This window comes from Rousettus aegyptiacus, unplaced genomic scaffold (assembly GCF_014176215.1).
Source record: "Rousettus aegyptiacus isolate mRouAeg1 unplaced genomic scaffold, mRouAeg1.p scaffold_m13_p_14, whole genome shotgun sequence".
NCBI lineage: Eukaryota > Metazoa > Chordata > Mammalia > Chiroptera > Pteropodidae > Rousettus > Rousettus aegyptiacus.
This window is the reverse complement of record NW_023416289.1, coordinates 49,240,075-49,255,968: the sequence shown is the minus strand read 5'-3', so window position 1 is coordinate 49,255,968 and position 15,894 is coordinate 49,240,075. Positions and strand designations below refer to the sequence as shown.

The 15,894-nt window shown below is 43.6% G+C and overlaps 2 protein-coding genes across 17 annotated transcripts in view; both read right to left on the bottom strand.

Annotated features, from left to right (window-relative positions):
- The window catches only part of FAH (fumarylacetoacetate hydrolase), a 39,586-nt gene extending 37,791 nt beyond the window's left edge, over positions 1-1,795 (bottom strand). For 5 of the 7 annotated variants that reach the window (XR_004954316.1, XM_016125792.2, XM_016125790.2 and 2 more), the window contains exons 1-2: positions 1,610-1,795; positions 16-126 (exon numbers count right to left, since the gene is read on the bottom strand). Coding sequence is in view for 5 of the 7 variants with exons in the window: in XM_016125792.2 (XP_015981278.2) it covers positions 16-126; positions 1,610-1,690 (192 nt within the window). In the remaining 2 variants the exon portion in view is untranslated. Of the gene's footprint in view, positions 1-15; positions 127-1,609 lie in introns of those variants that run through there. The other 2 variants (XM_016125796.2, XM_016125797.2) reach the window with 2 other exon arrangements.
- A 2,527-nt stretch (positions 1,796-4,322) lies between these two features.
- The window catches only part of ZFAND6 (zinc finger AN1-type containing 6), a 42,628-nt gene continuing 31,056 nt past the window's right edge, over positions 4,323-15,894 (bottom strand). For 6 of the 10 annotated variants that reach the window (XM_016125801.2, XM_016125802.2, XM_016125800.2 and 3 more), the window contains 5 exons: positions 11,843-12,013; positions 10,497-10,665; positions 9,536-9,636; positions 7,186-7,299; positions 4,323-5,253 (listed from right to left, as the gene is read on the bottom strand). In XM_016125801.2, the coding sequence (XP_015981287.2) occupies positions 5,105-5,253; positions 7,186-7,299; positions 9,536-9,636; positions 10,497-10,665; positions 11,843-11,996 (687 nt within the window). In that variant the 5' untranslated portion in view covers positions 11,997-12,013 and the 3' untranslated portion in view covers positions 4,323-5,104. The remainder of the gene's footprint in view (positions 5,254-7,185; positions 7,300-9,535; positions 9,637-10,496; positions 10,666-11,842; positions 12,014-15,894) is intronic. The other 4 variants (XM_016125805.2, XM_036231857.1, XM_016125806.2 and 1 more) reach the window with 1 other exon arrangement.

Below are 15,894 nucleotides of genomic sequence, written 5' to 3'. Positions count from 1 at the left end.
GTCACAATGTCCTACCTGACTAAAGACATCCTGGTGTTTGGAGAGGACAAGCCCGGTGAAGAGGTGCTTAATGACACTGAGGTCCAAGATCTGGTCACCAATGGCCACGCCGATCCTTGGTCTTGGCTGGGAGGAAGGCGACATGGTCAGCACAGGGAAAAGCCTCGGCTGGCTTGGCTCATTTACCTGGGACGTCCAACTACTTATATGAGCCCACAGGTCCCCTGCAGATAGCCCTAGGAGAGAGACTGAGGAATTGGATCCTCGGCACCGAACCCCAGCTCCCTGTGTCCCCCAATGGGTTGCAATGCCTGCAGTGATAGTTTCTGATGAGGCCCATTCTGATTCAGGGCCCCGGGCCTGCCGGAATGCCCAAGGGGCCAAATCCCCACCCCAGCACGCTCTAGAGGACAGTGGGAAGGGGCCGTCTCTCTCAGATGTCCCTCGTGGATGTCTCTGCACACTCCAATATGAAAACAGCAGGGGCATGGTGTTTGAAGGCCACTAGCCACAGTCAGGTGCATTAATTCAAGTCTTCTGAGAAAGCAAGTCCGAGCACCCACCGCCTCTAGTCAACGTTCCTGTCTAATCGACCTGCACTCTCAGAAATGGTAAGGACCACTGGCAGCGAGCACAGTAGGGGACCGGCCACAGAGCAGTGGCTCGCACAGGTTAAGGTTTAACTTGCCTCACAGTGTACTTTTACTCCCTCCCGGAGGCCGGAGGCCAAGGGAGTTAGTGTTAACCTTTTGTGTCTTTGCAACATCTGGTCAGCCCAGGCGGTTGTGAAACCACATGGTGACTCTTCTAGACCAAGGCACTGGCTGCAGGCAGGCCTAGGAAAGACCAGCCAGGTAGGGCAATGATCCAGCATGGGGGGAGGGAACCCACTTTCCAAGAAGCGGGTGACTGCGGGAGCTCCCCTGACCCATGTTTTCTGAACGCTGGTGGGCGTGAGCAGATTCTGAGGCTCTTCTTTGAACATCTCTTTCCAGTGATCGCACTACGCTAAGTGAAAGTTTGGTTTCCTCTAACTGGCAAGAGAAGGGCAGGGAGCCGACCCCCCAGGGCTGACAGACGCTGGAGGAAGACCTGATATCCTGGGTCGCACGGCTCTACGCCAGCAAATGCGCTCAGCCTCGAAAGTACTGGAAATGCGGGGGTCAATCCACATTTCCCAGGGAGTGGGTGTTGGGGGCTAGTCCGGCGGAGGGACGACCTGCACGGCGTGGCTTCTTGAGGGAAGGCCATGCACCCCACTAACTGACTGGGTGAGGAGCACGACTGGCTGGAGCTGCTGGGGACCCAGAACGGACCTTGCTTCGCTGGCCTGGCGTGGGGAAGGGGCATCCAGTGCCCCGTTTCGTCAGCGTTCCGTCCTCGCACGAACCCGCACCAGCGCCCGGAACTCCGCGGCTTGCGCTCGCCCCGCTCCTCAGGAGCAGGCGCTGCGGCTGCCTGAGCCCCCACTGCCCCGCGGGCCCCCTCGGCCGCCAGACCCCAGGGTGGGCGCGGGGAAGGCCGGCGGGCGCGCGCGAAGCCCCAGGCGGAGCGGGGTGCTTAGGGTCCCGGGTGAGGGGCCGCCCACCCGCCCACGTCCTCGGCTCACGTTGCCTGTGGTGGAAAACACGCCGTAGGGCAGGTTGTGGACAGGGAAGTCTGAGTCCTCGGCCACGGGGATGAACGACATGCTGGCGAGCGCGGGGCTGGACAGGCGCTGCTCTGTGGGCCGCAGGCCGCGAACCTGACTGGACTCCAGAGTGGTCAGGCGGAAACGCACCCCTACACCAGCCCCGGCCCCTCTGTGGAGCCGGACAGGGTCCCGCCCCTCCCCAGGGCCCCGCCCCCACATCGCCTCCGCCCCTCTGCGGAGCCGGACAGGGACCCGCCCCCTGGTGGCCCCGCCCCACCCAGCCCCGCCTCCCTGGCCCCGCCTCTCTGGCCCCGCCCCTCTGTTGCCTTCTTCCACCAGTGAGGTGCCCTGCCTGGCGCTGAAGGCTGGCTGGGCGACCTCAGCCTCGCATCCCCGCAGGGCCCAGCTCTGCTCTACTGCGGGGCGGGATCGATCGTGGCAGTCTAGGCCGCTGCCTCCTAGGCTTCCTAGGCTTGGAACCAGACTTCGTCCCTTCAGGCCAACCTGTGATCCAGAACACTTACTTACACCTCAGAGGCGAAAGGCACAATGGTGTCTTGCCGGCCTTAAATTGATGAGAATAAATTGTATCCTAAACAGTGTAACTCACCTGCTTATCTCACATTCCAGTGTCAACATGACCTTGACGAGCTGATTAACCTTGGACGAGTTTCTTGACCTCTTCCTGCCTCAGCTTTCTCCTCTGTACAATGTGGACAGGTTTCTACCTCACGGTGGATGTGAGAATTAATCAATTGTGGAGCATACAGAAACTATATACACCTTTGTGTAGAGATAACCAGACCCGAAACCAGAAGGCCTGAGATGAATGGGTACTTGCCTGTTGCAAGGAGGGCTGGCCACTGGGTCCTCCCTTCCTAGGCCCTGAGATGACTGTGACAGAGGCTGACCAGTGACCACACCACAGGGACTCTGCGCTCTCGAGCGGCAGGCAGTCTGGTTCAGGCGGGTTCCAGAAACGGGAACAGGAAGAGGAGTGTCACAGTGTGAGATGCATTCCAGGCAACACCTGGTATCTATTTCCAGTGACTCTTCAGCAGCAAGACAATGAACTACTGACCTGGTCTGTATGGGCCCTGGCGCTGACCTTCCCTTAAAGGAACTGTCTCATTCTGTGTATGGCTCTGTCAACCCCCAGTCAACGCCCAGCAAAACACCAGGTACAGACTTGAGTGATTAACAGGAAACTGTTGACGAAAAGCAACTCACCACTAAACCAATGAGCCCGGCTCAGCCGAGCACTGGGATTCCAGCAGCTTCGGCCCTTCTCTCTGTGTGGGGGACACTGGCCCAGGATCTCCCACTGGATACACAGGCTAATGACAGCTTGGATGTTCTGAGCTCCGACAGGAGAAAACCAGAACCTTTTGGGGGAGACCGGGTGGGCAGATGTGTGTGTGGGAAGGGGTGTGGGCATAAGATGGTTGAAGGGGGAGTAAGATTTCATAGTTTTAAAATAGACGTGCCAACCCACTAATTATATATAGTGTCTGAAAACGCCAAGCTGTTCTGTTTGGAGAGAAGGCATTTGAAGTAACTTGCAAATACACTATATTTTCTTTTCTTTCTTTTTTGGGAGGGGGGTACCTTGAGCATGTACACTACCCTACAACAATGACAGTTTTCCAGCTTTGTGAACTTAACACAGAAGTAATTTTTCAGTCTTTCTCTACATTTTTCTCCTGAACATTTTTCCTCATGGCTCAACGGCTTCATTATGATCATTTTCATCGGCCACGGCAGCTGCCGACATTCTGGATTGTAACAACAGTGGAACAGTGAAGAGCTTTCTGCCTTGATCTCCTCCTGTGGCCAGGATCTACAACAGTTTTGAAATTAAGCAGTGGTAATGGGCAGGCCTTTGATTCTGACTTTAAAAGGCAGTGACTTTCCTCTTTTTTAGAAGGTGCTTGCTTTTTTGTTTGGTTGGTTTTACACAAACTATTGGCTTAAGAAAAATTTCTAGTCCTAATTTATCTTTTTTGTTTGGTCACGAATGGGTGCAAAATTCTATTATTAAATACTTTATCTGAATAGATAATAATTTAATAATTTGAGGTAGTCAAAAAAATAGTTTTCCCTTATTTTAATCTGTTGACGTGATAAATTGCATTTGCAGATTTTAATGCTAAAAGCCATCATGGCATACTAAGATAGAACATACAAATAAGTAAAGAAATTTAAACTCAGAACTTTGTCTTGTAAAATACTGCTTTCATCTGTTTTACATAGTATTTCATGTTTAGAAAGGCTGGCTGCCAGATAAAAGTTTGAAAATGACAGCACAAGTGGCCTTTTGAGGGTCTTTCTACTCCACAGTTCTCTAGCTGCCGTGTTTGAATTACACTTTCAGTTTCTCTGATCCTAACCGAAAAACAAGCTTCCCTTAGATGCTAATTCAGTGTGACAGAGGGCAAGACAGAGAATCAGACAAGAGCTACAAGGTATGACATCTAAGTGACAGAAGAGTTCTTGGCTGTAAAGAAATACCGACATCTTCAACTCAAAGGAACGTTAAGATCACAATTTCTCATCAAAAGAGTAGTCACAGACAGACAGGAGATGAACAGTAGTGGCACTCTTACGAAATTAGTAAAGTAAAAAGCTACAGGATGGGGAGTCAAAATAACTACTGAGAGAGTAACAGAAAAAGCGATACACAGGAATGTCACGTTTTCCTTTTTATTTAATCAAAGACTGGTGGATAAACATAAATACAGCACAATTACTTCAGATCATTCTTCATATTGTATACACACAGACGGATGAACGTAGTCTGAAAGAAACCTGCAGTCGGCAATGAAATGCACACAGCTTTTCCTTCCCTCGCTCAAAAAAAAAAAAAAAAAAAAATTAAAAAACACGCAAACTTAGAATCTCATCAGCACACACTCTCCTGTGACGAATGATTCAGACATAAATAGTGGGTGCAAAGAAACTATATGCTAACATATGTATAACCTTTGTTAATGAAAAAACAGAAGCAGCCATAATGATTAAAATACATTCAGTTACTGATAACTAGTTGTGCCCTAGAGGGCATTTTCAAAAGAGAAATCGTGCTGCAGAGAAAAGCTATATATACATACACAATGAGAAAATAAACTGCAAGATTAACGCATGCATGTTTAATACTGGAAAAAATCACAGCCCTCCAAAATCTCTCCACATTTGTTAAAAAAGCCCTCTGCACTCAACTAAAATTAAAATGATCTTAAAAGGATAATACTTGTAAAGTTTACATAAGTCTTTTCAGCCACAGAAACTGCAATGAAAATAAAGTTCAGAGTCATTTTCAAAACAAAAACAAAAATCTATTCTTCTGATGACATGCATGATTAAAAGGACTATGCAAGATACAATGCTCTACATTCCCAATGACTAGGAAAAAAACCTCAAGTCAATTTTTAGTTTGCAGATGGTCAAAGGATTTTGTATTCCAGCAGGAGTTCAAATCTTCTGGATCTTTTCTCCAACAACTACTGGATTTTCTTTTCTGATTTTCTCAGCAGCATCGGCTTTGTAATTGTAAGAGCAATTGTGTACATCTGAGTAACGGTGCACACCGCAGTAAACATTTCCACACCGGCATTCAAACCCTGCAAGCGGATTGACACACAGACCTGAGTTGGATGCGAGGTCGAAATACTAAGTTCCTTAGCAAAATTAATGTTAAACAGATCCTGTATTTAGAGCAACAATCTAAACAAGTGGTTTCAGGAATTAAGAACATTCTCAAAACTCACTAGCTGACAGCTTCCTTTCCTGTACCAGGCCAGTACCAGAGCAAGTCATGACCACTTTTCTGAGCTCAAGTTTCCTCATCTGTGACATGACCACAAGAATTCCTATCAAAAACAAATTCCTAAATTGAAAATATGAAGCATTTCTCCAGTCCGAAAACTATAAGGTGAAAATAAGCCTACTGTCAGAAGGCGACCTTAAAATGTAACTAAGAACAATGAAATGGCCCCGCGGACAGAACTGTATCTATATGAGCTTTCTCTGGCTGACCTCCAGTGGAGAGGCAAGCTGTACCCTGTCTGGGTGACTACAACTGGGATCCAGAGTCGGGTGCCTAAGTATGAATCTGCTTACTAACGCGGGCTGATTACTCAGCCTCTCTAAGCCTTAATTTCTGCATCTGTAATTTGGGAATAAGTTACTGGAAGGATTAAATTAACATATAGTAATCACGTAACAGATGCTACTTATTCGGGAAAATGTCCAGAGTTGAAGCCGAAAGACAAATATAAAAAGGGTGACCAGTCCACATAAAACTGGTCCTGCTCCCCAAATTAGCATTTTATGGTATGATGGAATTAGAAATGGAGCATAGGAATCAGTATTTCAAGCACTGACATATGAAGTTAACTTCTTTTATGCCACATTTTTTTAACCTCAAAAATATATTGTGACTTCATAATAATGAATGAAAAATGAAGCCAACAATAACACTAGACTGACAGATTGGACAGGATGAGGCTTACTAAGTCTCAGTCTTCCAGTCATGCAGTCTGGGAACTTCTGAGATTCAAAACTTCCTAAAACATAATTTTGCTAAAAATGTTATCTACTCTTCTCCCAGCTCCTAAGTCAAAGTTTTCTGCAGAGTATGAAGCACAATGCCTGGCACACAGGAGACAATAAGTGGTCACTATTTATAGCTGCTAACGTCCCCCCACCAATGAAGCAGTCCACATGACTAGCCCGGCCTGGCCCAGTCCATTTCTGTGTGACTGCGGCGTCCAACACCCACCTCGCACGCTCTTCCCCCGTTGCAGGCCCTGACGTGAGCTGCTCTTCCCCTTCTCCGCGCTCTCATCTGAGCTGTTTTCTTCTGACTGAAATGCCTGTTTCCACCGGTTATAACCTTAGTCATCCTTCAAGTCCAGCTGAAACATTCCACCTTCACAATACTCCCCTCAACAGGCCTCTGCTCCCCTCCTGTTATATAAACTCATCACCCCCGAAACCAACCTGTCTGGCCACATTGAATGCACTTGCTTTGCTAAATGCTCAAGTAGTATTCTGAACACTTTTTCTCCCTCTTTTAACAACAGTACATTCCAACAGCTCTGTTACAGCAGGCAACATATATTGATTACTTATTGATTGGCCTTACATGTACTAACTCATTGAAACTTCACGGCAATCTAAGATTAGTCCTTTTCACAAAGAGAGAGAACTTCCCAGTCCGCCAGGCACTGACATACTCTCTCACTGCCATTTCTGGCTCCCTGACAGCGGGAGCCACCTCTGCCTTTAAACAGCACCTGGCACACTGACCTGACTTGTCTCGCACTCTCAGAAATGCAGCTGGAATGAAGTTTTAAAAGAAAGACTATTCATTTCGCTTTTTGGTATATAATTAAGGCTACTTTTATTTCTTTTCAGAAAATTCAGAAGCTGACGAATATCCAGTATTAGTTCTCACAGAAACAGAAACAGTCTTAACTGAAACCAGTAATAGAAGCCAGGTGTTATTTTAAAATGCAACCTTAATTTTGAACCATGATTCAGGCCCTTACCAGTAAGTCCCACTTTCTTCCTGCACATGAAACAGCGATTCTTTTTTTGTTTTGGTTTTTCAAGAGACTTGCCTTGCTCTTCGGATGGCTGCTGTGCCGTATCTGATACTGAAGCTGACAAAAATAGAAAGGTGGTAAAATGCAGTTATTCAATTAGATTTTGTTAGTTGGGTAGCTGCTGTACCCCACCCAGCCCTGCTAGTATGAAAAGATGCTCATATTAAGTTACAAGTAGTTTATTTAACGAGATCCCTTTCTGTTAAATGTACATACGTATGTACACACACACATACACATAAGAAACTAGAAGCATATACACTAACTGACATATTCACAGTAACTCCAGAAAGTGTTCTGTATTCTAATTGTTCTAATAATTACGTATTTGATCAATAAAAGGTGTGTGTGTGTGTGTGTGTGCGCGCACACAAATACTACTTGGTATCTCCAGGGAGTGTGTAAAAAAATGGCCAGATACAAACTTTTAAATATTGTTAGAGTTGGAACTATAGAGATTTCTTGGAAAACAAAGAAAAAAAAATATTGACACCAAGATTCAGTGGAATCTTAGAATTCTCAGAATGTTTCACATAAAACCCTTAAAATTTTAGAAATAAGATAAATTAATTAAAATGTTATAATTAAGATAATAAAAGAATGTGTTTAAGTAGTGAAACCAAGGCCAGTTGCATCAAGAGTCAGGTAAAATCACTGCCCTAAAAATCCTAGCTAATATGATCCCCTCCATTGCTCACTACTCTGATGTCCTGAATGCTGTCACCAGAGTCAGTCTATATATAACATGACCTAGCAGACAAGACATCGGGCTCTCAAACAGTGACTTGCCTCGGATTGAGTTCTTTACCTCTTCAATTTTATCACGTTTCCTTTTTCTTTGAGAATCTACTGCTCAACCAACCTATGGGACTATGCCAGGTCCCTCTGCCCGCACCGTTCACAGACAATTCAAAAGGGCCTCCAGTCTCACTTCATCTGTGTCACCTTCTTAAAGGTTGAGCTCAAGCAGCCCTTCTTCCAGGAACCCCCGCTTGCATGTTTAAATACTGACCATCTACCCACTCTCCAACTGAGCTCTTTGAATTTGAAATTTGATTACCCTCCAACTTGCTGTATCTAAAGTCTCATCTAGCCATACTGCTTCCATCAGCCTCCCTGTCTTAAGCAACCATACCATGACAACGTCGTGGAACTGAAAGCTTTAACATCACCCTGGTCTTATTTCCCATGTCCAATGGATAACTAAATCTTGGGAATTTTTCTATTTTTGCCTTTAAAATATCCCTCATCTCTTCTTTCTTGTTTTTGTTCAACCAAAAAATAAAAATAATTCAATCATATTTATGAATTTATAAAAATATGTTGGGTGCACTAGAATACTTATGCTGGCCAGATAGTATTATTTTCTTGCTATAGCAAAATCTGCAAATAAACAAATTATGCCAGTCGTTTGATGAGCATGAAGTCAAAGCAAGGGAATTTGCTGGCTTAACTAAATTTAAGCCTTAAGCAAACTTAAGTTAAGACTGCCGGATGTCTCTGTCATCACCATGTGAATGTCGTGTGCAATGGAATGTTTCATGGGCCAGGGCATTTTCTCCCTTTAAATCTTGTCGCAGGCAAAATGACACACTGTTCATCCTTGGCCTCGTCTTCCCAGAAAATCCGCCTTCAATTAACACACTGTTTCTACACATTGGCACAATACAACTCACCAAGCACAGATCATTCAACAAATGCCTCGCTACTATTTCTGCCACTAGGAAAGCCTTAACACACACTTCAAGTCTCTAGATCACCTGGATCCGCATGATGGGGACATAAAGAACATGGGAAAGGACAGGCAACATCTGTGAATACGAGTAACTGAATGTGACTTGTGCCGTAAATCACAGATGGGGAAAGGGCAGTGCCTGCCAGTCAAGTGACGTAGTCTCTTAGACAAACTGAGTCAAAACGGATTCCTCCCAAACTCGCAGTCCCAGTTTGCTTGGAGAAGAAACAGGACTGAGAATAAACTGGCCAAAATAGTAAAAGATAATGGTATAACTCCACCACTCACTCGTTTAAATTTCTCGAACTAAACGAATTTTGAACTTTCTATGTTTATGCTGATGACATAATTATATGTAAGTGGGAAACAGAAATGGTTCTCACCATTTCAGTCAATTACATGCTTGAGGATATGAAATATTCTGCTCACGAAGAAAATAAACCTAAAAATACGTATTTTAGGCAGGTAATTTTTAAAATATATGCACCCAGGACAGTACCTGACTTATAATACTCAAATGACAAATAAATGACAAAATGAGCTGGTTTGTATGCAAACCTTGCAGGTCTTCTGTTTCAGGTATTGCTTTGTCCACAGATGTACTGTCCACTTGGGAAGATGCTACAGATTCTGATAAAAGTGACTGATTTGATACAGGGCTAAAAAAGCAAAAATATTTAGATTTTTAAGAGACCATCTCTGTGCATGAATAACAACTAAAGTGATATATATAATAAGACCTCAACATATCTAAGTACATCGAGAGAAGAATTAACACAGAAATACTTTTTATAATTTAAACACAACCAAAGAGCTTTAAAACTAGAGAGCAGTTTGGACCAGAAGTTTACCGCTCTGGAAATACAGCAGGTCTGTGCGTCCTGTGTGTGTGAGCTCCGTCAGTGGAAACCAGCATGGTGGACGTGTGTATGGAAAGCTGACACAAAACTGTAACAGGCACATGGTGCCATGGTCCCGGGCTGGGACAACAAACTGGGGACTAGAAACTCGGTGTTTACTCCTACCAGCAGAATGAAAATGAAAAAACTGTTTCTGTATTTTCAGGTTTCTATATGATGTGACTTCAAAGTTAACAAGGAAAAATACACTACAAGTAATTAAAGGTACCACCGTCATGATGCGAAATGAAGAGAACCCATGACAAGACGATTTTTAATGCAACACTAACACCTGCACAATGAGACTACAGTTGGAAGAATTTAACGTGCTTCAAAAGGACTTCAAGGATGGGTCGGGATACATTAGGAGGAAGAATAAAGGAAAAGCCGTTTGAAAAGGAACTCTGAGATTTAAAAGACAAACCCCCAATCCCCACCTCAATGTAAAAATGATAAAAAGCCTTTTCTAACTCGTCAGTGACAAGGAGACAAATCCAATTTTAAGCCAGTTATCCTAAAGGGGCTCTACAGTTTTCCGTAACAGGAGTGATCGAATATGGAACCTGGTTTTTATTTTTCACTCACGTTCCAACCCCAGTTTGAGACTGCATCTCACTCACCTTGGCTGCAGAGATGAAGACGTGGAGTCTCCTGCTGACGGAGCTGCTGGGACACCGCCGTCTGTGCACTGAACAGGTAAAGACTCAGACAGACTACTGACAGAAGTCGCTGTAACAGGACCACGTTTCACATTAGTGACTCTGTATTCTGGGCAGTCCGACATCTTATCTAAGAAACGCAAGGTCAACTTTCCACAAAATACGGTATATATAAACTCTGTTTTACTATAGAATATGCTGGTTAATTACTGTAACATTTTTTCAATACTATAGTTTTCAAATGAAAACACGTTAACCACGAAGGAAACCATATACGAAATGTATGTGTTAATAAACCAAACTCCTATTTCTCAGGACTGAATATCACCAAAGTCTTTAACTCACAAACATCTTCTAAATACTAGTGCACAAATGAGGTATTTAAAATAAAAGATAATTTAGTAGTACGGCAAACAGGTTCGGAATTAAAATCTGTGCTCAGCACACTAGGTTATATTATTTTCCTGGTTCTTCACATGGCAGGCATTCAAACGATGATTTAATTTTAAAAACAACGATTTAGACTGATTTGATCTCAGCCTTAAGAACATTTGGAGAAGTTTTGATTAAATGGTTCTAGATTTTGGCTTGAACATGAAGCAATGACAGGAAAGACGTCATAAACAATTTTAAATGAACTAAACGACAGCCTGCCCTTTCAGGTACTAGAAACACCTAGACACTGAGGCGCTGACCCACAGAGACCTGTCCTGGAGGAACACCAGTACAGTAACACTTTACTCTGGCAAAGCTGACAGTCAGAATCCTCACAATGCTTCTTATACAACTAGCAAAGCAAAAGCCCACCTCCATTCCAGGAGAACCTCTGACAGAAAAAGGCATAAAAACCCCTCGCACTGAGTGCAACCGCTATGCTTCTCCCTCCCGTGGGAGTGAGGCCTCCCCTATGGCCCACTGCGTGTCCACACCCCACTCCTGCCGTCTCCAACTATCTGGACTTCAGAAGTCACCCAAGATCAAGGAACCAAGGTCCCCTCACAGCCCTCCACTCCCACGCATTACTTTCCAAGAGGGGGCTATGTACTTGAAGTATGCTTCTATTTTAATAAGATAACAGAGTTCCGTAGCACAGCAGGAAAGACTATGGAATGGGTTTATAGCAGCTATTTTTAATACTCTTATTCCTGTTTCCCTGCCATTGATGATCACAATATGTAGTGAGAAATTGTAATGATTTGAATGTAGCAATATAAATACAATGTGAGAGCAGAAAAAGGTATTGGGGAAACTGTGCTACCCAAGTTTATCTCAATTATGAAAGCTGAGGTGTTTTAACGGCTACTTACCAGGTGGGCTTATTCTACCATTACTACTATTCTGTCTTTGAAGATGCTCTTTGTAGCATACTGAACACATGCCATTCGTACGAGGGTTTCCATAGAATCCGCAGCCAGTGGAACAAAGCATAGGCACTTGGCTGTGATTAGTTTCTTGAGCCATGTTCGTCTGTTGCACACCTGAAATTTACATAGAATTAGCAAAAAACTCAGACACACACTGCACTCGTGTATCATCCAAACCCACCTCACGTAACAGAGAAAAACCCACATGTACTCCCCTCCAAACCACTCTACACAGCTGTCTCATGACCTAGGGCTAGGGTGGAGGGAGAAAAAACACAGACCAAAAGGACACGAACGGAACTTTCACCTCCCACCCACTCTACAAAGCAGGTCTGTGCCAGCCCAGGACGTATCCAGAACTCCTAGAAAAGGTATCTGTTCAGCAGACTCCACACCAAGCGGGGGTTAAGGAAAGCCCCTGAAGTCTAGTTCAGTTTGGACTCCTGGTAATAAGAAATATACATGGTAAGTTTTGCTATATGTTATAGTACTAATTTCTAAACATTTAAACTTTTGCTCAAAGTTTATCTTTTAACTTGTGTAATTCATTCTGTTTAAAGGGCATTTAACGTGACATCAGTGCTGGTAAAGACAGGGAGGGATGGGCAGAACGCTGTTGAAATGAGAATGGGCTTCATCTTTTTAGATAGCAATTTAGCGATTCACCTTAGAGCCTTGTAAAAGACTGTGCCCTTTGAACCAATCATTCTCCCAAAGGAGTCTTCAACAGAATAACTAGGGTGTAATCCAAAAAAAGAACAGGCACAATATGAAATGCATCTAGAATATGTTGCTAATTAAGACAAAAAGAGCATCTATAAATCATCAAAAAGGACAAGAAAGAAGATATCGACAATGGTGAGGCCGATGGTGACTCTTTTTCTGGTTTGTACCTTTTCTGCATTTCAAAAATCCTCTTAAATGAAGAAACTACTTGCCTTTTTGGGAACAAAAATCTGTTTAAAAAGTATTTAAAATATAAAAACTATCAGGACAGAGGCATTGTTTGGGGACCCCGGGAAGGCGCTAATCAATCAGAGCAGATGGAAGAATCCCACGTGCCGTTGCCCGCATGAAGCAAGTGACGCTCTGGCATGAATAACATGACAGAAGGTAATAACAAGCTCTTATTAAAAAACCTCCCAAATGGAAAGAGGGTGTATGTGCATTTAGGATCTGTCTACGTTCAAGGATCTTGAAGGACTAGGCCAACGGAGGAGGGCAACGTTTTGCCACTGAACTTTCCCTGAGTTGATAAACAACGAAGGCATTCATAATGCCGTTCACACATTTTTCTACACCTGAACTATTAGAAAAGACTACTGTGGGCGGAGGGGACTTAATGCAGATTTCAGAACCAAGTGCCACAGTGCACTCGACTGGCTTACAAAACGAAGCAAGCAGCAAGCTTATCATTTGCCTTTAAAAAGAAACACCTTAAAACTGTAGAGAATATTTAGACCTTTAGCCTAGGAATACAATTCGAGAGTTTGGCACCTTCCTTACTCCACGATGGTAAGTGTTCTCAGAGTCCAGTCTTTGCTGCTATGCCATATGTTTGCTACTTTAGATCCTCTCCTCCTGCAGTTCTATAATATGCATATAAAAAAAGTACCAATGATGAGAGAAAAGCTAATGACAACCACTCTGCTGATTTTTTGGACCTATGTTCCTGAGGGATGGTACGTTTGTCTGGTTTTGGTGTCCAGTTAATCGCTCAGGGCTGTGCACGCAGCTGATAACTAACTGATGGTGCTGGGAGTCAACACAGGTAGTCTGGCTCCAAAGTCCACGCTCTGAACCAGCAGTTCTCCATGCGTGGGCCACGGGCTGCGGGGAGGCCAGATCTGTCTTCGTGCAAATGCTAACTAGTTATTTGCCCTTTTCACTGTGTTGACATGTGGAAAAGCAATGGTAGGTACAACACCTGGAGCCTCATCGAGGAGCCAGGTCCAGACAGTGGCGCCCAGTATAATACCAGTGGGGTTCTTTATCCCCGCACTCACAGTAAAGGTAACCGTACTGAATCTTGTCTCTGAACACACAGTTGTGGAAGTATTTTGTGTGACAAACTGGGGAGTATGCATAAAGCATTTCTACTGTGTACAGAAGTCTGACTGAAAAAAAGCACCTGGGCAGCTGTCTGTGTTATAGAAATGTCCCGAAACTTATAGCTTCTGAGAAGCCACTGCTGGAGACCACGCATTCTCAAAGCGGGCAGTATCACCTCAAGGGAGCAGAGATTCTTTGGGGGAAGGGAGTGCCAAAAAGACCTTACTTGTTATTTATAAAACATAGATGTACATATAACACACAAATACATGTACAATACATCTGTGACATTTAATTTTTACAGAGGTGGGAGTCCAATTAGGAAAAAACTGTTTAAAAAGGCTCCTTAGGAAGGCAATAGGAAAAAAAGATTGGGAAACACTTCCAAATCACCGATTCTATTCCGTCTCTTAATGACAAAAAAAACGATAGAATTAAAGGAAGCTTTTCCTGCCCGTGCTGACAAACCTTTTAGGACATGGCTGGCAGTCACACGCACCCAAAAAAGACAAATATTTCTACAAAAACTCAAGTAAATAGTCTCAGATTAAAAGTACAACATGACCACCAAGTTGCTATATATCATTACACCTGCTTTTGAACTATAAGATTAAAATCCAAACACATGTCACACTGGCAGTTTCCCAAAGCCAAACTGCCGGGCACAGTAGCAGATTATCGATGATTTTTAAAGTGACAGGCTTTCTCAAAAAAATCTATCATCCTGGCAGATAAAAACCACAAAGGATTCCACGGGGCACTTGGGGGCGGGGGAGGAGAATATCCCTTATTTATTTATCTTTAGGCCACAACATGTACCTTTCCATGAGGATTCAGAGAAAGAGCTAGAATACAAAGGGGACCTGGGTGTACGGGGGTGTGCAGCGGCACAGCTGAGCCGGCTGTGGAGGAGCGGGAGGTCGCTCTCCTTCCACTGAACCTTTAGTAGGTAAAGCCATGTGCAGGGCCCATCAGTCTGGCTTTCAGCAAGGAAAAGTAGAGGGAAGAGAACAAAAAGGCAGAATAATTCTTTAATTGCTGTACTGTGGGAATATAAAGCTACAAACCTAAGGAGGTAAAGAAGGCAGTTACCAGACACAACAGAAAAACTGATTCGCGTGGTATAATTTTCTTTTAAAGTCGATGAATTACAGAGAAATCAGAAAATGTGATTTCTGACTCTTAATAACATTCATAATCAAAACCACAACCCTCTTTACCTCCTTCAATAGTAAGCACATAAGCATTACTTAGAGCTTTCTAAGGGCCGGGAACTGTTTTCATTGTTTTACTTATGTTATTTCATTTAATTCTCTTTAGAGCCCTCGGCTACTGGTGCTACTGATATCCTAGGTTTTAAAATGAGGAAACTGATATTCAGAGACTTAATAAGTTGCCCAAGGTCACATACCTAGTAATATGCAGCTAGGTCTTTTCCTTTATCTAAAAAGCAAACGTAATGACTCTCAAAGTCCATCCTGTTCCTACCAAACCTATAACTTTGTGAGCATTCATAAATTCTTACCCTTTTCATTTAAAATTTCATCTGTTATTCAACTTTAAGGTATTATGCTGTTTTAATTAGCTTAACCAAGCTCCTGAAAAAGTGGGTTTTCCTTTAAGTCATTTTACCCAAGAAATTTTCATTAGCATAAAAAATTCCAGATCAAATATTTTAAGGTTCCAAATCAATTTCATTACCAGTTACTAAATTCTGACAAAAGAATAGTGATGAACAAATGCAACGCAGACTCCATTATAACTGCAAATACACGTCAAGTGACACCCTCTGCTTCGTCCCCGGTCAGGCCACCAAGGTCCAATAATGTTCATTTCTCTTCTTTTCCATTCCAATTCTGATTCTCATCACTTCACACCTGGGTTATGTTAGCAGTTTTTTCTTTGTTTTATTGTCCCTCTTCCCAAGCCATTGATTTACGTTC